At 41.9% G+C, this 22,399-nt stretch overlaps 1 protein-coding gene across 2 annotated transcripts in view; it reads right to left on the bottom strand.

Annotated features, from left to right (window-relative positions):
• The window catches only part of ephb4a (eph receptor B4a), a 45,908-nt gene extending 25,448 nt beyond the window's left edge, over positions 1 to 20,460 (bottom strand). The window contains exons 1-6 of one of the 2 annotated variants that reach the window (XM_085936852.1): positions 19,727 to 20,460; positions 6,055 to 6,125; positions 4,494 to 4,775; positions 3,720 to 4,110; positions 2,337 to 2,489; positions 52 to 387 (exon numbers count right to left, since the gene is read on the bottom strand). In XM_085936852.1, coding sequence (XP_085792978.1) covers positions 52 to 387; positions 2,337 to 2,489; positions 3,720 to 4,110; positions 4,494 to 4,775; positions 6,055 to 6,125; positions 19,727 to 19,805 — 1,312 coding nt within the window. In that variant the 5' untranslated portion in view covers positions 19,806 to 20,460. The remainder of the gene's footprint in view (positions 1 to 51; positions 388 to 2,336; positions 2,490 to 3,719; positions 4,111 to 4,493; positions 4,776 to 6,054; positions 6,126 to 19,726) is intronic. The other variant, XM_085936853.1, reaches the window with a different exon arrangement.
• Positions 20,461 to 22,399: the final 1,939 nt, after the last annotated feature.

The following is a 22,399-nucleotide window of genomic DNA, read 5'->3' as shown; positions in this document are numbered from 1 at the left end:
GAATTAAAAAGCCGCCGCGTTACCGCATACCTTTTCCTTGCAGCTTGTTACCATCATAGCTGGTGGTGATATTGACGCCCTCGCTGGAGGGTTCCTTGCCGCTGAACTGAGACACCCCGTTGAGAGCTTGGATGGCAAAGGTGTACGTGGTGTGAGGCAGCAGACCCCACACCTCCACCCGCCGACTGGTCAGGGCGTGCTGAGCCGGTCGGTAGCTGACGCTGTCGCCGCAGGACACGCACGAGCTCTTCGGTGTTCGACACATGAGGCATCTGATACTGTAGCTGAGGTCGGCTCTGCCGCCATTGTCCAGAGGCTCGTTCCATTCCAGCCGTAGCGAAGTCCCGTTAATCTGGGAGGCGATGCTGCGTGGTGCCGAGGGAGGTCCTGTGGGCAAAGTTTGAATATTTTTCTTTATCGTACAAGGTTGAATTAAGCCGCTTTCAAGATTCATTTTCTGCTCCTTTAGCACACTGCAACTCCATGATATTACATTTGAAATGATATACTAAGCTGTTTCACATTAAAAGTCACATTCAAACACATTACGACACGACAAGCAGACCAAATTATGTTTCGGAATAGCAAAAGGGAAGACGATATTATCCCACAAGTATTTTATGAACACCTTCTTGCACTTCCCCATCTAACAGCTCATTTGTTAAAGAAATTAGAAAATTAACAAACCTTGAAATCAACGATAAAATGTAAACATAGTGGTTTTTTTTTTTTCTTTTTTGTAGCAGGACTGGGCATCAGATGTGGAATAGCAACAGCACTCTTGAAGCAACCACAAAATATGATTTAATATCTCATTTTTTTAGTTTCATTGTTAATGGGATAGTTACAGTTAAAGACATAGCAGCATAACACTTCATTGAATTAAAACAAATCCAAAAGTCATGAATACCATGTCATGCTTATAACATAGTAAAAAAATAAATAAATCATAATTTCATTTCTGGGCATGTTTGCAATCATGGCGTAGCAAATTATCCCATCAAATCCAATTATAACCCCTACGGTTCTGTTTTTACGCCGTTTCACCTTCCAATGACCTACACAGTCTATTTTGTTGGTCATGTAGCCGAAGACATATTATTCAGTCTTTACATGTAGCCAGGAAGCAGAACAATGATTGTGTCACCACGGGAGCGAATATGCTGCAAAATTTAACCGGTGCAATTACAGCGCACCAAAACGTGGAAGATAATGATCGTTTGTGTGAAAATGGCGAGAAGATAGTTGTTGCCTCGAGCTAAGAAGAAGCACTCCGCTTCTGCCGCTGCCAAGGAGACACGGCTTTGTCACAGAGCCTCCAGCTGTCTTGCGTTTCTCACTGGAAGCCCAAGTGGGCCAACCTCACAGACTGCGGCTGAGCTATGAATTTGCCACTCATCACCTGGGGGGAGGTAGTTTGGAGGTGATTCATTTTCCTATTTAACAACCAGATTATGCTTAATAATCAAACTTGCATATGTCTCATCAAAATTTTCATCTGGAGTTAAAAAAAATAAAAACGTGCCCACCCTGCATAACATAGCATCTAAAATTTGGTACAGCACATAAAAAAAAAAAAAAAAACCTGCTCACACCAAAAGACTGGATTGACCCGGAAACAGTTAAAAGGAATTCTGCCAAAGGTGACTGGCCCCAAATCAGACCTTAGATCATTCGGAAGCTCCGAAATTGCATCACTGGATAGACACCATGTGGAAATCATTATTGTTTCTGGCATTTCAAATATGTTGACACAATGTGCTTTCCCAGCCGCCTCTCATTTTGCTTGTGTCTCCTCGTCATGGTTACGTACAGTTGTGCCGTTTGGCCTTCCCTTTCGGGATGTGATGTCTTAAATCAGGCCGGTTAGTCATTTATAATTAACGTAAAGAGGCTTCTGGTTTGAATCTGTCTCCAATTTTACTTTGGCGTCTTCTCACATCATTCCACAGTAAAGATGCGTGCTAAGTTAAGAGAGGACTGAATACAAGTGGCGTGAAAAGAAGTTAAAGTGATAAATTTTTCACATCCTCTTGATTGCTAATCCGACAAAGTGCACCTTACTGTCAAATGCTCCTTTCACACATCACACATGAGCTTGAATTCCTGAATCGGCGAGGAGGTGTCACTTAAGACCATTAATGGCTACTATACGTTTGAGAGGAAGCCCAACCCCCATAACAATCTGTCACGAATGACATACATCTCAATAGCCACAAAAGAAACAAAGCACATTAAAGAAGGCGGGGAAATTAGCACAGAAGGTGGCAAAAACAGAAGAGTTGCGGCGTCTTTCTATTTGCAAACATATATGAGCCATTTTTGTATTTACTCACTGGTGCATGCAGTGTCAGGGGTGTCGGATTGTGCTCGGAAGTAGCCAGGGCGACATGCGCATGTAGACTGCCCCCTGACGGAGGCGTGGCTTGCTCCCGGACAGACTGTGCACTGTCCCTCTGCGTTGGACTTGAAGTGACCCACGGGACAAGCTGCAGAGGACAAATGAAGGAAAAGCATTATGAGCTTACATTAGATATGACCTGTGGCTCGTACATACATGTTAACTGCGCTCAGGTGCCAGATGGCTGCAGATGGGCTGAGGGAAGAATGTAATGAGAGCTAAGTCATAAATCAGATAGCCCCAGTCGTTTATATGGGGGTGGTTGAACCAAAACATGATCGTCCTTAGAGAGATAAGGAAAAAAAAAACATTTCCTGTTCCTGGACAAAAAAAAAAAAAAGAGGACTCTACTTTGACTGCTGCAATTTCAAGTCAAGGCGTCTTGAGTTGTTGGTGACGTGGCTACAGGAAGTTCCTTCATCGCATTGTTTGTTTCAAAGATGAACTTGAGTTCACCAAAAGCTACAAATCAGTGGGAAAACACCTATTTGGCCCTCAGGGAAATAAATAGTCGACTCAATGGTCAGCAAGATCTTTGTTTCAATGGCGCCGCCCAAATAATCGAGCACATCCATCACACAGAATCAAGATGACAGCATGTTGTAGCATTTGTTTGTATGCAAGGTAATGGGATTAGAGCAGACTCAATTTCATTTTCCCCAAACGCTCAGCCTATGAAGCTAATTAACTATTCAATCTTCTTATATAGGCAATTTCCCTTAATGGTCTGGTGGCTGTTTTTTTTTTTCTCACAGCTCTCGTCCATGACAGAAAGCTGGAAATGCCAAGTGCTCCAAACAAAGAAGTTAGATTGTGTTTTTTTTTTTAAGTCATAACAAATGATTTCACCCTGACTGAGATAAAAATAGACGTTTTAAAATTTGATTTGGACACATACTGCATGCCATGTGAAGCCATGTTAATTTGGTTTGCGAGGGGGAAGGCTTTAGCTAATGGAACTCATTATAGACAGAGCTGCCACTTCTTCTGCCGTCTTTTTCAAGACCTTTGATTTGATGGTCTCGAAGCGTCTTCATCTCGAGCGCCCTTCCCCACCTCCCCTCTATCGCACTCAACCATAAGTTGTCTCAGCAGCCAGCCTTTGACCCCGCTCTTCCCCTCTGAGATAAGTGCTGCTCTACCTGACCTCTCGCCCCGTCCTCTTTCTGTCACCGCTTCCCCTCCTCATTCTATGCAACACTGCGTCCACCCTCGGCGCACCCCACCCACAGCTCACCATTGTTTGATGGTGGAGTGGCCGTCGCCCACATGGACGCCCTTACTCAGAGTAGGAAACCTAAGCTGGCTTTAAACCCACCTGTACATCTGGTGTGTCCCTCGGCCGCTTCGAATCCAGGAGCACAGGCGCAGGAGGTGGTCGGCTGGCCCACCCACTGGCCGTCTTCGCCGCAGAAAAGCTTTGGAGCGCGACTTCGGGGGCCCTGCTGCGCGGCATGCTCCACGCACACACCCTGCGCTTCCTGTACCAGAGTGCGAGGAATGGTCTCAGGGAAAGAGGAAAGCGCGCTAATGAGGGGGGGACACTTCTTGAAGAAGACCCTGACGGAGAGCAAGGCCATGCAGGAGCCCTGAGCCTGAAAGGCCAAGTAGAAGCCTCTTTTGGATAAAGGGCCCAGTCTTATGGTCTTTATGTTGAATTTCCGCTCGCCGCCCTTCCTGAGGAGAAAGTCGGCTGCCACTGTATCCACCTAGGACAGGAAGAAAGAGCAAAAAAAAAAAAGTCCAACTATGGCCCCATTCCAGCACATCAGCATTCAACAAATTTGAAAACATTAACTACGCGTTACATATGCTTTACATTATTGAACATTCTCCAAGCACGCTATTAAGGGCTTTACATTGATTTATTGCCTTCCTGGCAAACATTGCTTCCCACTTCTATAAACCTTTATTTGCAAAGACGTGAAACATGCCCCGGTGTATGTGGGCTGTTCATCACAGTGAGCTCTTCAAAAACAAATCAAACCAAAAATTGGTTATTGCTTAATTTGATCATCGATTAGTTGCCGATTAATGGGCACACTTGATATTGATTCTGCTTCTGCACTTGACCAGCCTCTACCGGGCCTACCTTTGTGTAAGGATTCTCCATCCACGGCGGGTACGTGTCTGTGGCCTCATTGGAGTCGGCCTGGTAGTAGTAGAGGTTAAAGGTCTCCTTGCAGCTTCGGTGGTGGCTATTCCCGGAGGAGCACTCCATTATGGTGAAGCGCAGCTCCACGTAAACTTGCGAGGCTCCTCGTCGCTGGATGAAGCCGCTGCGCAGCCAGTGGCTGAATGAGCTGTCAGTCTGACAGATCTGGTAGGTCCTCACGCTGTTGCCCTCTTCGTCCAAACCGCTCACTTCCTCCCACTGAGATCCAAGCCAGGACCCAGAAAGCCAAACAGTAGAACATTTTGATTAGCACCGCCTGTTTTTAATTGTCCAGTATGAACTGGAGTCTTTTAGAGGCCAAGAATCTTTCATTTTTTATTGGCCCACCGCTTCAGGTACGAACCCAGAGGCTTGCACTGAAAATTCAGCGCCATGACGACTTGGATTCTGGCTTTTTAAATCATTCCACACATTGAGCCGCAGTGCAGCTTGTGGGATTTTTAAGTCCCGCTTGTCAAGCAGAGCACATTGCAGCAACCTTCACTGTTTTTTCTTTAGAATAAAACACGGGAATGCACAAGTTATGGAACAAATTTGCACAAATGTGCATGAGACTAAAAGCAGCACCAAATATTTGTACAGCAGTCATGTTCATCGTCAAATGTTTTGAAGTGCAGGAAACACCATCGACATGAACATAATCAAGGCTGAATCTAGCAGATGTGCCCAAGAATGTCGCTTATGTAAATATGCAAATGTTTACCCCGGGAAAAAAAAAAAAGGGGTGTGCAGATGACATTTTGAATGAGAGCGCTGATGCAGGTTTCACAGCCCTTTTCAGCGAGATTTTCTCCGTTAATCCTAAATGAAACAATGTGGCAGCTCATCTTTTCATCAACAAATGCCGCTTGTGTCAAGGGATGAGCCACACATTCTACAGGAGTGACAGGAACGTGTTCTTGACTTCACGCAGACATTTACCATGAATCTTTAAATGGACCAAAACTCACGACTTTGTCAATCAAAGACAGCACGCGCAAAATGTTTTATCGTTTCCTTTCACCGTTAAATATCCCGAACTGCTGATCAAGGGGCCACAGCTGATAACATTTTACTTACACAACATCTCAAAGCAATATTTTTTTTTTCCTGTTTAGAATGCTGGCTGTTTATAGATATCTTTCAAACATATTCCCATCTAAGACACAAATAGAGGAGAAAATATGGTTGCTGCGGGCAAAAATAAGATAGCAACCACTCATTGGTTATCAAATTACAAATCTGCCTGTTTTTGGGGTTGCTGGAATTCAAAATTGCGGGCTGCAAGTGGATTCCACTCCGCGGGTGATGGGACGCATCAAAGCATCTGCTTCCAATATACTCTCAAATCGCACATTCGCTCTCGCCGACATTACCTGCCATATAAGGAACTCTTTCATAGCCAATAGAAAAACGAGGTGCCCCCAAATCTCTCCCATCACAACTGAGTCTGGGCTGGAAATACAGATAAGATGGCGGCGGCAGCGTGCTTACATACCTCAAGCTTTGCCCGTGGAAAGACGGTCCATCTCAGATCTGACGTCTCTACCTTAGTATTCATCAGCACTTCTGCGAAAAGAAATGGTCACGTATTAGATTGGCCGCAACATTAGTCACACCTGCATTATTAAAAAACTGCTGCCTCATATTGGGACACGGGATCATTTTCAAATATGGACTCCGCATAAAGGCACTGCAGCTCCTGATTTTTTTCACGTGTAGTTTCAAGGCAAAGACTTAATCTATTGTTTGGATGCAACATTAATTGAGCATGAAGGGGTTTGGCCAGGAAGATCCCCGCGACTCTAAAATTTGTTTTCCTTCTCCTACGTCTCGCCTGCTTCCTGTGACACGCTACGCTAAAGCCACACGACCGCACTTCCACTCAAAAACACACACAGATGCTCATATTGTATATTCGGATTTAAACCCTTTCAGTCTTGATCCACGCTTACAATTGAAATTATTTTTTTCTCCCACATTGTCGGCCGCTAGCCGAAAAACAACCAATAAGGTTGTGCAGCCATTCAAGACCTGAGTAAAACCTGAACAGCATGTCAAGTATTTGGTTTAAAATGACTTCTTTTCACGGGAGGGACATTTTCACTTCGGTGCTCAGCTGGCTTCGCAGTTCTTCTACAAGAATTGTGGCTCGGATGAGGTTTTAGAGGCCACCAGAAATCTCATCTGCAGGGTTCGGCAGTTTGGTTGGGCCAATAAATAGGATTTAATGCAACTCTCAAGTGCTTGAAAATGGATGTAAGAGGAAATTGAGTTTTCAAGCTGCGTTTATCATTGTGGTTATTAAATTGCTTGCTTGAATCCGTCCCATCATCAATTGCCATCGACTATGTATCATTTTTCATTCAAATTCACCTGCACTGTCAATAAAACTTTTCAATTGTTTTATTGGTGAATAGGTAGATGAAGGGGAAAAAAAATCAGCTTGAAAGTGACAAAAGAATCTTTCAACTGCTCACATTTACACAGGAAAGGTTTTCTGTTTGATTGTAAAATCAACAAGAAGAGATCAAACGGTGGTCTGGAGCATCACCTTTGGCTGAGCGAGCAGACTTCCTCCCTCTATCACCATGTTTGGAATTTATGACACCATTGTTGTCCCCCACAACTAATGTTTCCTTCGTGTTTTTTTTTAAACTGCTAAAATCAGTTGAACGTTTGACACTAGTATGACGACAAAGTCAGAGTGGCGCTTCTTGTTTCTACCCTAGACACGCCTCAACACGCCGCTCAGTTGTCCAGCACATGCTCACATTTCATGCGGTGGGTGTCTCCGATTTATTTGATTTCAGCAACGTGTCATTAGTCCAATCTGACAAAACCCAGTACATCTTGTAAGTAAAAATCAAAACAAAGTCGAAGCATTGAAGAGAAAATCCAAATCAGGCTATTAAATGTAAACTATATCCATCAACTACGATCTCCGCTTACGTTCCCGATGAAAACTTTAGCTAGAGCAACAACCGCTGTTCATATTCAAACTTGTCAAAAGTATGAAACACAATATGACTGCAAATGTTCATGGCTGCACGCGGAGTGTAAAATTCCTTCCCAAACTCCCATCGGTTGAAAGACGACAAGCAGCTGTGAGCCAGTCAGCGCCGCTCGCCTCCCTGGTGTCCGACACCACTGGCTGTATTTTATTTAATTACACTGAGAAGTGCAGTGCCTACACTTATGCATCTCTGTGATCCTGCGTAAAGTGAGACACACCCCAAAGAGCAACACAGAGAGGCACCCTTTTTTTTTCTATCAAAACACAGCAAATAAAATGCACATTATTGAACATCCTCCATACAGCTGCTTTTCCTTCTTAAGACAACATTTGAACACAAAATAAATCATATCAGGTGTCAGCTAACTTGTCCTTGTTTTGCTGCTCACACCCACAGCAGCTCACATCTTGCTTCCAGCTAATTCAATACATTTCTCAGGCAACGCACGCACACACACACATGCATGCAGAACTCAATCCCAACCCGACTCTCACTGTCACAAAACCAAATTGCTTAAATCTCTCTTTCAGCATTCCACCTCAGTGTTATTTTCTCTTCAGGGTGAGTGTTCTCCAACACAGCATCCAAATGAGCGTTCCACAAAAAACTTTTTTTTTTCTTCAGCCTTCTCTGAGGATGTTGCTTGCTTGTGGCAAAATCAACAATGTCTGCATTCATGTAATTGCAAAGGTTAGTTTTCATTTTTCATGGTAAATAATACATTAATCTTTATTACATAGGATGTAGGTTCACGCTTGTTTAGATCAGCACAAAGAAAATCTATAAATAAAATAAATAGATACATGTATTATTTTACTGGTTCTTTTATCACAGACAAATTATTTAGGTTGATTTACCAGACATGTTTCGGCGTGTACTTCCGCCTTCATCAGAGTGTCAGAGGCAGAAGTACACGCCGAAATATGTCAGATAAATCAACCTAAATAATTTGTCTGTGATAAAAGAACCAGTAAAATAATCTGTAAGTGAAGACAAAATGAACATAGTACAACTAGATAAATAAATAGATAAATAGATAAGTAAATCTAGTTTGATTGCAAGAGGAAAATTACTACAGTATAGGTAAAATGTGTGGCTCCAGATGAAGATCCAAATTATTTTCTGTTTCAATTTCCTTGAGGATAATATGGGAATCTTAAAGATATGCAAGCATAAACAGAAGGTGGCTTGAGTATCAATGAAAGTGTACAATTTGAAGGCAACCCAAATTCAGATTGTTTGGCTTTTTGCCCGGGAGCTTCACTAGGATGTTTACGTGAGGATGTTTTAACTACAAAGCGATCAAAACAAACCTGTGTTGTATAGGTCGTTTGTTGATGTCATGTCTGCAACTTTGGAGCCAGAAAATGTCAAACATTTGGCTCTTATAGGACTCAAAGAGAACGTGTTGATAGCATAAGAGAAAACAAAGAAAATTTGCTACATGTGTCCAACAACGTCACATTCTGCAAGTCTCCATTTCGATGTTTTTCAAATTTAGCCAGTCTATTGATTTTACACGTGGCAATGCCGTAAATTTCCAAATGACCATAATGGCATGAGAAAGTCCGGGATTGTACCAACCCCCGTCCGACCGTTCTATATTTCCTTTCAAATGCACACCTGCCACACTTTTATATGTTAATTGGATGGAGCAAAAAAAGAAGCGGCACCCAACAACCACTCCCCCGGCCCGAGCATAGTAATCACTGTTTATCGCAGCTCTATCATTAAGGTTTATGGGACAGGATGCGTGAGCGTGAGTGTTTAGGATGAGATGCTGAGTGTTTCTATTATGTGCATGCATGGCCTTGCCGCTCGCTGAGAATCACTCAGAATTAAGTCTCATTAGAGGAAGTCGGCGCTTCCCCTACATTCTTTCAGGAGCGGCGTGGTTGGCCACCCACTCGCCGGAAAATTGCCCAGCGCCCTCCCCTCCAATTTCACAATCTCAGAAAACAGTAGAAACAATAAAGGCTCGTCATCTGGCCGTATTTAACTGCAAAAACAAACACTTGTACAGTAATTACGCTGCAATTGTCCTTATTAGGGACAGATTAGAGAAGTGTACACTCAACTTGAGTGCTCAACGATAATGGCCCTGTACATTATAGATTTCAACAGAAAGGAAAGGCTTGCCCAGTCAAGAAAATGATAGTCCAAAGGAGGAGGGTTACGTAATCCAAATTATTTCGGTGCAACAAACACGGAATGAGAAGGTGTTAAGTTTTCTGCTAGAAAGGGAGACAACAATAGAGGGTGTGCATGGATCTCTTTTGAAATGTAAAACCTGACCCAGTCTTTTTTTCTTTAAACAAAAGAGTCGGGTAAAACCAATACTGCCCCCGCAATTTGTCTAGGTTTTTCTTCAGGCTTGAGATTAACAAAGTAATATTCAATTTCAGCGCATTTTTGACAGCTTTGGTCATTTTTGTGTTACTGCCTTGCCGTCGCTATTTTCCACTGTGGCTCGGAAAACGAGGAGGAAAATTACAGGCGTACTTCTGCTACTCTTAGAGTTTGTTTAATTCAAGCAAAAATAATCTCATTTATCCTCACACACCTTCAGGACAACAATATGTGGTCATGAAAGAGAATGAGAGAAAATGTTAAAATCCGATTAATACAAAAAAAAAAAAACGTGTGTGCAATAACAAAGGCACTTTGCGCTTATCTTGTTTGCTCTCTCAATATGTAGTTGTTTTCTGTCTGTTGTTAGGCGAAAAATAATTGCTTTTTTGAGTAATAGTACCCTGGGCGTCACTTAAGCCTATTGTGCATTTTAAAGACTGTCGTCACACTATCGCTAGTCAATAAATTTAGTGGAATTAAAATAAATTAACAGCTTTATGTGGCTTGCTTTATATTCTCCAGCACAAAAGGCTTTGGACAAAACAAAGATTACAGTGTAATCTGAGAAGTTAAAACGAAGGCCTTTCCGGCAATACGATATGAGCAAGAAACGGTAAAGGTCAGTTTGTCATTTTGATCGAGCGCCACCTATGGCTAATGTCAAAAACCTTACTTGCGTTTCTTTAGTATTTAGAGTCCACACTGAAAAGAAAACAAATGTTGCTACAACAATTAAGTTATACAGTTAGAAGAAAAATGCTTTTATATGAGGGGATTAAAAAACATTTTCTAATTGTATTTATTTTTTAGGATGGCCTGAATCCCACAATAACCAAAATTATTTTTTTCAAGCGTTTGAAGGACTGGCCAACTGGACTGGACGGAGGGCTCTTGCATATGTTTTAGATTTTGTAAACGGTATGACTGGTGCTGTAAGAAATTAGGCGCATGTTTCAAAATTACAAATGAAGCTTTTGGAAGAGATTTATTGGCCCAAAGTTAGATGCAGAGATTGATTTGTAATGGTGCTGAACAATTAGCTTCACATCAAGACGCTAAACTAAAGGTCAGCTGGCCTGTTTTGATTGAAGAAAATCTCTCTCTTTTTTTTAAATACAATATCTGGACTTTTGGTTAAATTGGAGCTTTATTATCTTTGGACAAAACCAGCTCGGCTGTTTCCACCTCATTTATTCTCATGACAAACAGACATTCTCGTATTTTTAAAAGCCTTGTTAGGAAAGCAAATATGCATCTTTTCCAAAAGGCAATTCAGTTCTCTGAACCCCAAACCCACTTGGATGAATTCCTTCTGCCTGCTGACATAACGCCGGGGTAAATTAATGGCTCTCTTTTTTACATTAGCTTGAGTATGAACGTCTGGGATTAATTATGGCACTTTTGTCAGATGAGAATTTCAATAATTGCAGAGGATTATCATAGTACTTGTATGCCATTTGTGGAAATAATATTATTGTTAGCAGCGAAGGCAAAAAATCAAGAATTTTTCCTTCTGTCAGCTTTGTCAATTCAATTATTTCGATTCAAACTTGAGTGTGCACGCCGCGCAGTGTTTGTATGTCTTATAGCAGAGTTGTGTCTAGTCAGATTAAACCTCAGTTTCCTGTAATTCGTGTCCCCTTCCTGTGTCCGGGGTCTGCTGGGTGGGTGGTTGGAAGGGTGGGGGGGATCACCGACGTGCAACCCATTCACATTAAGCAAGCCAGACACTGTTTAACTGCTCAACACTGAATAACAAAAGCCTCCCGTGGCCTGCGTGGATACGCTCAGCAACTTTGAGTACGTGTGAGCTCATGAAATGCTTTGCGAGAGGAGCGAGTTTGAGATGAAAGAAAGGTGTTAATGTTTGACGCTGCTCCCTCTTTTCTTGTCTGTAGGGATGCATATCAATAAGCGAGAGAGCTGCTCTCCGTCCCAGTATGGGATGTGACCTAGTTTTGAAGTATTCTCAAAAACTGGACAGAAACTATAGACAGGACCATAGAGGATCCACACAGCTGTCAATCAAATCCCCAGGAGATGAAAGTCCACTTCTTGGAAACATAGCCTCTGAATTTTTTTGGCTAAGAGCCACACATTCATCAGAGTGGACAAACATATTACTTTAATAGGCGGTTTCGCAGCACAGGAACTCACCAGGTGGCAAGAACATTGACAGAAAAATCCCCCTAATTGTCGATGTCTGGCTTTCTGCTTTAATAGTAGCATAAACCGAGGAGTTGACAACACTTTTTTTTCTTTTTTGCAACATAAACAATTTCTTGTGTCCTATTTCACATTTGAACAAAACCTCAAGAAACAAAAATAAACTCCAAGGTAGAAATCATCCCCCTTCTCGCTCTGCCAGCTGTCATTCTTCTCGCAGACTTTTCGTTACTTTTACATAACAACCGAGTTGGAAATATTGATGGAGTAGAAACAAAGAATATATTTTTGGGGGAAAAAACTATTCACAAACAAACTAAACCCTCATAGTGTTTGTTCAAGCCAGGATTGATTTCTGGGTCACAGTTTGAGCTTGGATTTTTTTTTTTCTGTCAATATTCTACCTTTGAAGGTAATTAACAGATCTGGAATGAAATCTGTGTAAAAGGTTATTGCGGACATTGTTGGACACTGACGCGGGGCTGATGTTACGCATCTAATTGTCTGATGCCAGTTTAGTATGTAAACACTGGGGTTCTTTGGGAAAAGCAAAGATGGCTTTTGTTGTTGCAGGATCTTTGTATAAAAGAAACTCTTAACCTGCAGTTTGAGACTCCAAATTGTTGTCATGTACACAAAAAGTCAGGATTGCAAAGTTTTGTTGTACATAGCCAACTGACAAAGCGTCTGAGTCTGTTGTCCCAACAGTCAAGTCTGGACCAATGCATCAAGTGCTAGCTTGCAGAATTTCAGTATCTACCGCTGGGTCCGTACATGTTTAGCCCCCAAAGCGTCGCTTAAGGTCGAGACCTTATGCTGCACAATATGCACAAGGCTTGAAGCAGAACTTGCCCAATGAGTCTTTGCTAAATAATAGCCGTGTCAGACTTTGCACAGGTCAGCTTTCAAAGTGGTAAAAGGTTGACTATTCCTTTTTTTGCAGTACAAGCTTGAAATTGTTTCCATTTAAGGCCCTTTTTTTTCCCCCCCAACCTAACTTTGTTCTCACCGCCAGAACAGCAATCTTTGTTTGCCATGTCTTAAATTAAAAACGAATCCAGAAAAGCATTCAATATAGGATTTTTGTCTGGGCTGTTTGAGTACAAAACGAAACGTTCACAGCAATTGCAGCTGAATTAATAGTCATCGAGGAGAAAAGAAAACACTGCATTCTTCAAGTTCAAATGGCCACGTCCATCAGGGTGGTATAAAAGTTCAACGTGAAATGGGAGGTGAAGAGAAGGTAAAAAGGATATGAGACAACAACTTGGTTCTGCGCCATTGACATCACCGCCCACAAGTAATGAGTTCTGACCCGGGGTGTCAAATGCTGTATGGCGCTAGTGCGTCTCGGACTCAAACAATCTCTTCCTTTGTATAAACAACATTCACATACAGCACAGCTCTTTGGACCAAAATATTCCCAAGGAGACTATTGTATGCATGAAAAATTAACTAGTCGAACTGTTGCAAAATAGTTTCAAGTGTGTGTGACTTTCTCGTTTAATTGCAAATACGACACAAGGCCGGCATCTAAGTTTAAATTCGACTCCATTAGTGAACACGGCCATCATTTAGAAAGCATTCTTTCATCGACACATTAGAGCCTTTAATGTGATGCACTCGGCCTGTTATGATTGATGCAATTGCCTCGCTCCGCAGCACATTTCAGCATCTCTGGAATATTGATCCGTCACTAAGTGAGTTCACCTCCCTCGTCTTCTAATTATGGGCAGCGCTCTCTAAAGCGCTCTTCAAAAATAAAGCGGCCATGTGACAAAACTCAAGGGCTTCTTGAAAGCGCTGGCCCGGTACTTAGCTGATAGGAGGAATGAGTTACAATAGAAAGATTGAAGGATAGTTTGTTATGGGTTTTTATATTAAGTACAATGAGAAACACTTCAAAGTGATTTTTAGAGTACTATTTGTTTGTAGATGTCTTCTCATCTTCCATATTTCACATTCAACAATCTCAACCACTTCCCGTTATTTTGGAAAAATTCCATGCACGCCAAGAAAAAAAACTGGACTCCAAAATAAATGTGCACGTCCCTAAATCTCCAATCCTCCTTGCTGCTGGATGTGCCCTGAAAATGTGGGTCACTCGTATTGATTAACGCAGCCAAGAACATTTCTATTCATAATGTAAAGTGTCACACTGCAGGGAGCCTGCAGCTGAACTGACGAAATATACCCAAAATATTGCTCGGTAGGATTTAATAGGCCAAAAAGCGTGCAGCTGTTCAGAGAACGGATGCACCCTGGTCTCTGATGACATCTTTTCCAACGCTTTGATGCAACGCTTATTCTAAGTTGTGCGACACAGAATATGAAAACACCTTCATTAAAAATGTTTAAAAAAAAGTCACAATATTTGCACCTCAACAAGACTTTGTCAAAGGAGTAAAACTAAAAGTGAACTAAAATCACATTTTGATGCTCGAATGGCTGTTTAGCATACTAAAATGTTTTTTTAGTTGAAGGTTTTAGGATGGCGGCAGTTTGAGGGCAGTGTCTCAGAAGACATGCACGCATTTCAAAGTTGAGCACTAATATAAGCTGCTATCATCTTGATGAACCCACAGAAGGAGCAGATTGTGTGTGCCATCCAAACAAAAGCACCATGGGAAAGAATTGCTTTCGTTCTCTTGGAGGAGCATTTTCATCCTCTTGTCCCCCGTGCACAAAGAGGCCCAGAGTTCAGGGGTCAGTGACCTCCTGTGGCTAAGACAATTTGAAGCCATGCAGGGATCAAATCTGGGATGATCTCCTAAAGCAGCAGGATATTCTCACACCCCCTTTACTGGATGCTTCGAATAATCAGAGTTGAGCATTTGTCAGTTTTCTACAACAAAATATCACATATTTTTTTTATATTCATCCCCACTCCAAACATGTTTGTGCCAAAGCATGTATAAGCTCCAGAATTATTTGCTGATGTACTTAAGGTTTTTTTTAACTCAAAGATTTGATGAAAGCCGAATGTAAAATGTATTTTGGGAGGAGGAAAAAATACCGCAGTGACTAATCTGCTGTGGAGGTGGGCTGCTCCAAGCAGTGCTGTCTCTGGTGAAAGAAACCATCCAAGACTCCCTACAACACCAAAAAGTGTTTTATTTGGACTGATTTTAACCATTCGAAATCACGCTAGCCGCACAGTGAGTGAACTCTTTTAATCAGTTTGTGTCCAGCCAGCCTGTAAAAGTTTGCAGCTAAAGATAGACTCATCTTTGGATGTGAAGCCATCTGAGTACAAAGAGCGTTGTTGTTGTTTTTGAAACGTAAAATAATGACTCCGGCCAATCTGCGGGTGAAATCATCCAAAGACTATTGTACAGTCATTAGTTACAGTCCAATAAGATCTAACTGCATCAAATATGGCAAAATATCAGAAATAAAACCACAATAAAAAATAAAAAAATCAATTAGAGATCTCATGAAGTGTACATAAGACTATAAATGACAACGGGCCAAGACAAAATGTGAAGGAACCTGTTGGATGCAACACTCCTTAAAAAGAGGGAGTCAGCCCGCTGCCAAAAATGGTCTTTGAATGCATCGTAAAGTGAACTCCCCAACTCAGATTTAAAACTCGACTGCGCTTAAGCTCTTAACTGCGTGCAGCTGTAGGAGGGCAGCCTTCTCACAGGAATGTCTCTGTTACGCTGGAGAAAGCAGAACCCACACAGAGCACCTTGTGCGAGGCAGCCCCTTCGAGACATGCTGAGCCGGTTTGCGTACGCCCAGGGTGCCAGCAAACGTTACATTTGGAGTTAAAAAAAAAAAAAAAAAATGCGCATGTGACATAAGATGTAGGTCAAGGAGAGAAATTACATTTCAAAAGCTTGCTTCTTCACATTATTGTACATCAAGGTTGAAGATGGCTACAAGCTGCTTTTACACCATCCAATTCTTGAATGAGTGAAAACAAAAGTAGATTTCCAGTTTAAATGCAAGCCGTGAAATGACAGATACAAATTATAATTAAAGGCCACTCCATTATGATCACAAATGAGGCCCTAGGTGTGTATCATCACAAAATACTAATTGCTCATGATGCAGATAGACTCAGGTCTGGTGTGAAAGAGCCCCACCTCACACGCACACACCAAAAAGTGCCATTCTGGCGCTTACGGGCTGATAGGAACTGGCCTCATTCACACTGCTGAAGCCCGTCCCCATTGTGTCCCACTCTCAGGGAGCAGAGTGTGTGTGTGGAGGACAGACCAAAGTGAATGCCTGATGTGGATGTATATGGGTTGGAGGGCCCTGGGGGGCGGGGAAGGGGGGGGGCATCCTCTCGACTATCATCCACCTGCATTTCCGCGAGAGACTACGCATCCCCGGATCGAGGGTACTTGTGGCACTTGGATGCCTGTTTAACTCTTGAGGAAGCTAATCACGGGATTGAGGTGCAGAGGATGACGGGCGAGCAGCTTGTGGAGCGAGAGAGCAAAGCGCGGGAGGGGAGGGGGCAGGCTTGCTTTAAATGCAAATCCCTTTCTTATAAAAATCGGTTCCGTTTAAAAGGATTTCTGGGAAAAGATCCACAATTCTGCGGCAGGGGGAGAGCGTCGGCAAGCGAAATAAATAGCATAGCGGCAGTCAGGCATCAAGGAGACAAGAGGATGTGCTAAAAGAGCGGCAAAAGAAAAGCCTACGTGTGCGTTAAAGGAAGCATTGACGCTCACGTGAGGCCTTGTGGAGAGCGGACGTGAATAAAAAAAAAAGCCTTTGAGCGATTAACGGATTGGAAGAGGATAAGAGTTTCATTTTGTGTATTTTTTTTGCTCGTTCTAATCAGTAGGCGGTAAGAAAACAAACTCGAAATGAGATGTCGTGTCACCAGTCTTCAAAACAGCAAGCAGGCCACGATGAATATCAAACAACGGATGGCAAATTTGTGACACGCACACAAAAAATGTTAATGGTGATAATCCTGATAGTGCAAATACTACAAAAATAATGTCATTCTGATTTGAATGGATGAAGCAGTTGTATTACAATTTGCATGCTGAGCACCATAGTAAAATTTGCAACAGTCAGGGTGCCCTCACCCCCCCCTACCCAATAGATACCAGCTAAAAGAGTGATGTCAACGTTTTTCGTCCGCCACAATGAGGCTGGCCCCCGCTAAACAAACTAGACTGGCTACTTGACTCTCTTGCAAAACCAAGTTTCACTAAACTATCATAGGTACCACACGGCATCTTAAAGATGAGTCCAGTATGAAGCAGTCAATAATTTGCTCTGCAATAATAATGCTTCTCGAACATTAGCGGACAAGAGCAAGTCACAAGCATTATCGTCGTACGCACACTCTTTACCATGACAACCACAATCATCAAGCCGATAATTTAGTCATGCAAGCTGAGGAAAATGCCTTTGAGCCGTGATACCGCCACATAATAGAATACCAACTAATGTTTTGCATAGAAATATTCCCATTTGTGGAAATGGGCACCTCAGTGAAAGAGGAGGCATTTCCAAACGTCCATCTCACAGGGCTTGTCATGCCCCTCAAAATAATGCTCTGTTTATCATTGTGTGATGTTTCTCTCCAAAAAGTGGTCATGAACAAAATCCACTATCCTAAGAGGGTTTTTTAACGCCACCACAGTAGCTGAGTAATGCAACGCTCATATAATTTAATCTCCTAGCATGGCATGTCGTCTTCTAAGAATTGAAAGCTTCTGTCTTGTGGGCTTTGGTTTGTACGTTTGTATAGGAAAAGTAATTCCTAAATCTAAGGGAGGGGGGGGCAAAAAGCTTTTTTGTTGACGTTTTTGAACCACTTTCCTACTTGAAACTCCAACCCTCAAAGTTTGTTATAAATTTCCAGCCAAGGTAATTATCCGATCAAGGGCTCTGGGTTTTAATCTTTACAGGGACAGAAGTACGAGAGATCCCGCCCCGGAACGATCTCGTAAGCCATTTACAGCCTCGCAAAAATAAAAGAGGAGAGGCTTGGCAGCTGTGAGTATCATCTGCCCTCGCACCAGTGCAGAATCAAAAACTTGGTTGATGATGACAGAGTAGAACCTTCAAAAAGAATTTGAAAAGTTACATTTGTACTGCTACCCAAAGATTGGTTGAAGTGGCTTGAGCAGATTAAAGATGTTTTTTCCATATGGGAACTTTTTTTTAAGAGTATAAACAAGCAATGGGGGCATTGAACTCTAACATTCCACTATTGTTTAAAGTCACCAGAGAGATGGACCTTTATCCACAACACAGGAAATCACATTGCCTGACCACCAAACAAACAATTATTGTCTATGGGATGCCAAATTAAAAAAAAAAAATTATAATTAATCTTAACATTAGATCATTTGTACATCTGGAAAGCAACTTCACTGGTCATCAAGACTTTTTATCATGTAGATTTCCACATTTGAATGTTTGACTGCACACAACAAAAGCAAGGCTGACCTCATCTGAGCTACATTATTGTGCGTGTCGTTGTAAGAAAGAAGCTGAAAGATTGGAGATCCTGCCACAGAATAAGTGAAGTCAAGCATGTTCCGTGTGTTCCTGTTGACGACCGGCATTGATTGAAACTTGGCATGAGATGCATTGTTTCATGTTCAAAAGGGATGAGCAGTGCTGGAATAGTTTGGGGAAATTTGAATTGTCAGAACACAATGTCAGCTCTTCAGTTGGAGTTGAGGTAACTTTTAACAGCATTGCCGTAGCTATTAAATATCAGGAGGAGGTTTGAAGAGGAAACATTCATATCAGCAGTTGTGCATACATGTGTAAATATCATTAACCAGAAAAACCTGATGGGAAATCAAAAGCCCCACACGGGGCTGCTTTCAGAGTACGAACCTAACAGCTGGTATGCGGCTCCATTTCCCTAATGAATTTATATCAAAATATAAAATCTGTCAAACCAACACAATAAGAACTTGACACTAACAGTTGACGTCTTTATGAGGATGAAAAACACAATAAGGTTTTTTTTTTTTTTTTTGGAGGGGACATCAATGTAATCAAACTAATGCACATTGACACCCCCTAAAAAGTAACCATTTGTAAATTAGAAATTTCACAGTCTATCTTTTCTATTTTTTTTTGTATTTCTCTGATCTACAGGAACCAAATGTAATATGAGCTTTAATAAACAAAACAAATTGGCAATGCATGTTGAGCTGCCACTGCTGCCTGGTGCATTAAATAATTGAATCTGGATCCTGTCCAGATTCAACAATGAACCAGTTTTGCTCATTACAAGATGTGTGTAGTGTAATTTTATGACCATTTAAATTAGGTACTGCACAACTGGAGGGAACTCGAACTCTTCCATTGGAAGAAAAACGTTCTAAAATAAAACCTAAATGATAGGGAATGTTTACACACACACACACGCACGCACGCACGCACGCACGCACGCACGCTGCACGCACACACACACGCGCGCACACACACACGCACACACTCCTATTAGGATTCATGACACGGCCGTATCGAGGTATCTATGGTTACTGCCATGAAATGGAACTTAAGTGATGTTTGCAGAAGCCTCATTTGAAGATTCCTTGCGGTTTGGTTTCCATGCACTTTCTTAAGGACGATTCCAAACTGGAACTCACCTCCGGGCGCAATCAAATAAACAAAGTACTTGTGACTCACCTTCCTCAGCACAAGTCAGAGGAGCCCAGTCCAGGAAGATGCATCCCAGCAGACCAATGATCCTGTATGTCAGCTCCATAGTGATGGCAAATGGTGGTACACAATGGACTTGTGTCCTCTGTTTAGCCTTGAATGAACAATCAGATGGCACCGGCGTCTCTGCTGTGTTCTCGCTGACCACAGACCAGTCTGCATTTAAAGTGGACTACTGAGAGACCAAAATACTGGAGCTGCTGGAGTGCGCTTCTTAAAAAAAGATAAAACGTCATACGTGTGATGATGGTATAAAAATAAAAACATTAAAAATTAAATTGGGGGTGCGTCATATTTAGTCCCACTTGTGAAAGTCCTCGCAAAATCACAAGTTTTCTGTCATGGTAACAACTTGTTTATTAAGCTCTTACTATAAAAGCACGAGTCTTCTGCCAAAATCTGCAGCTTCCAGGGGGAACCACCCAAAATGTCAAAATCTCCGACAAGATATTTTCATGAGTCCTCCAGCTTTTTTTTGTTGTCAAAAACAGCACAAGAAAACGCGCAGCGCGCTCTGTGTTCAGTTGCAAATGCGCCACTCTAATTGCCTATAATAAGAGCAATATACGGGGGGGGGGGGGAAAGGACAGGTCTTACCTGGCGAAAATGGACAAAAATGATTAAGCTCGTTTAAAACGACTATAAATAAGACGAAGCACTTGATGAAAGTTGAGTCGCCTGCAGTTGTCTGCAGAAAGCCCTCAAGCGACTTATCCTCATCCTCACCGCAGCGTCCAGAGTCCAGCGGCACGGCAGGCAGCACCAGCAAGCTCCGCCCACTTCTGTCACAGGACAACAAACCTCAGAGGTGTGCGATACCACTGCTTTTTCCGGAAGACAACGTACAAATAAAAGGAAACCCACCCACGTAATTTTAACCCAACAGGTACACAACTATCCAAAAATAACATATTTTCAATATATTTTATAATTTAAGCCATTATTGATAATAAATCAGCAAGGATTTCTCAGCTCAGCTCGACTAATAAAATTGCCTAAAATTCCAAGATGAAAATCTAATATTGTATAAATTAATTCCAACAGTCTATTCTGTATGTTTTTTTTGTCCTATCATATTTCAGCCTTTATATGCAGCCTGCCAAAACTAATTTGGATGACTTACAGAATCCGTTGTCCAATGTTGTTATTGTTGTTTTAATCAATCAGAGGAGATGTTTGAAATTTAGCGTTAGAGTCTGTGCATGCATTGTACTTTACTGATACTCCTAATTAGCTTTCTGCATTCTTTCGTGTCTGCCTCATTGTTTTGGTTGTTTATTCCCACCCAGAGAATGGCGCCTAGAATGAAACGCCTTGTGTTTTATTTTGAAGTCAAATTCTTTTCATATCCCTTTTTAACGGCACTTGACATGATATCGAGCATCCCAGCGCACGCTGTTAAATTGTGCTAGATAAAACCTTGTGGTCGATGCGGGTACTATCATTCTATCCCAATTTAGTTGGCCCGATTCTGTCCTGTATTTGGCCCTCATCTTGGCTCTGCTGGCGGTGGGTGGAGTGCTCTGATTTTCTAGGCCACAATACATGTTGGGGCCTGAAGAATACGAGCTTTCAAGGACAATCCCTTAGGCCAGATAACCTTTAACCTGGGATTTAAATGGCTGAAGCCTGTGAAATGTAGATACTGGACTTAGTGTATTTCTATTCTGCCAAATATAGCATTGCAGCTTCTGCAATATTCACAAGCTGGAGTCGGCGGAAAGAGTCTGTTGAGATAATATTGAAGTTGCATAATTAAACTCTGCCAGCATTCAAAATGAGCTCTTATGCATTTGTACTATCGCAGCGGTTGCTTTGATACTTGTACGTCTAATGACATCTCTCTGGAATGTGCAATGTTTTTCTAATAAGCCATCGCATAGCATTTTTTTTAATGAGTGCCATAACATTGCACATTAATTACATCAGTGATGCAGCATAGGCGGTGAGTGTATTATTTTTTCTTTCAAAATCTAATTAATGAGTCATTTTCTCAAGAGGAATAGATTTCATAACTTGTTGAAAAAGATCTGTGAAAGACAGCTGCATTAATAACCGCAAATGCAAATTTCATGTCTAAATGACAACTATAAATATGACATTCAGCTGACTAACAAAGCCAGGCAGGCGTTTCATCTTGGCAAGGCGGGGCCAGTTTTTTTGTCTTGGTTTCAGGGTTCAACTTGTGTATGTTTTGGCAGAAGTTGAATAAGTGAGAAACTCAATACATTTCAATGGCTTTGTCGTATTGACATCACCTTGAGCTCATTTCTATGAAAGAGTTCAAGCTTCTGTCGATTAAAGCTGTCATATGTGGGCCAAGCGGGCCTTGTGGGGACACTGCAAACAACAAACTCAAGAAGAAGAGCACCGATTTATCTCCCGCAGTGCTTTGAAAGGACTCCCCAGCTTGGAGATGCATCCTATCATCTCACTTGAAGATGTTTTTCATTTCTCAAAGTTCTGCCAAGGAGAAATTTTGAAAAGCGATCATCTGTCAGGTTCTTCTCAAAAGACGACAGTTTAAAAAGAAGACTTTGTCACCCTAAATCAGATTTGAAAAATCTTTAAAGATGTTGAATCCAATCAATACGGCTGCTTGCATGCAGGGAGGCTTTGCTTGAGAGAGAAGACAGGTAA

The sequence above is a fragment of the Syngnathus leptorhynchus genome, chromosome 17 (genome assembly GCF_054491065.1).
Source record: "Syngnathus leptorhynchus isolate UIUO chromosome 17, UIUO_Slep, whole genome shotgun sequence".
In the NCBI taxonomy this organism is placed as follows: domain Eukaryota; kingdom Metazoa; phylum Chordata; class Actinopteri; order Syngnathiformes; family Syngnathidae; genus Syngnathus; species Syngnathus leptorhynchus.
Note: the sequence above shows the minus strand (reverse complement) of the source record. Positions and strands in the feature narration are given on the sequence as shown.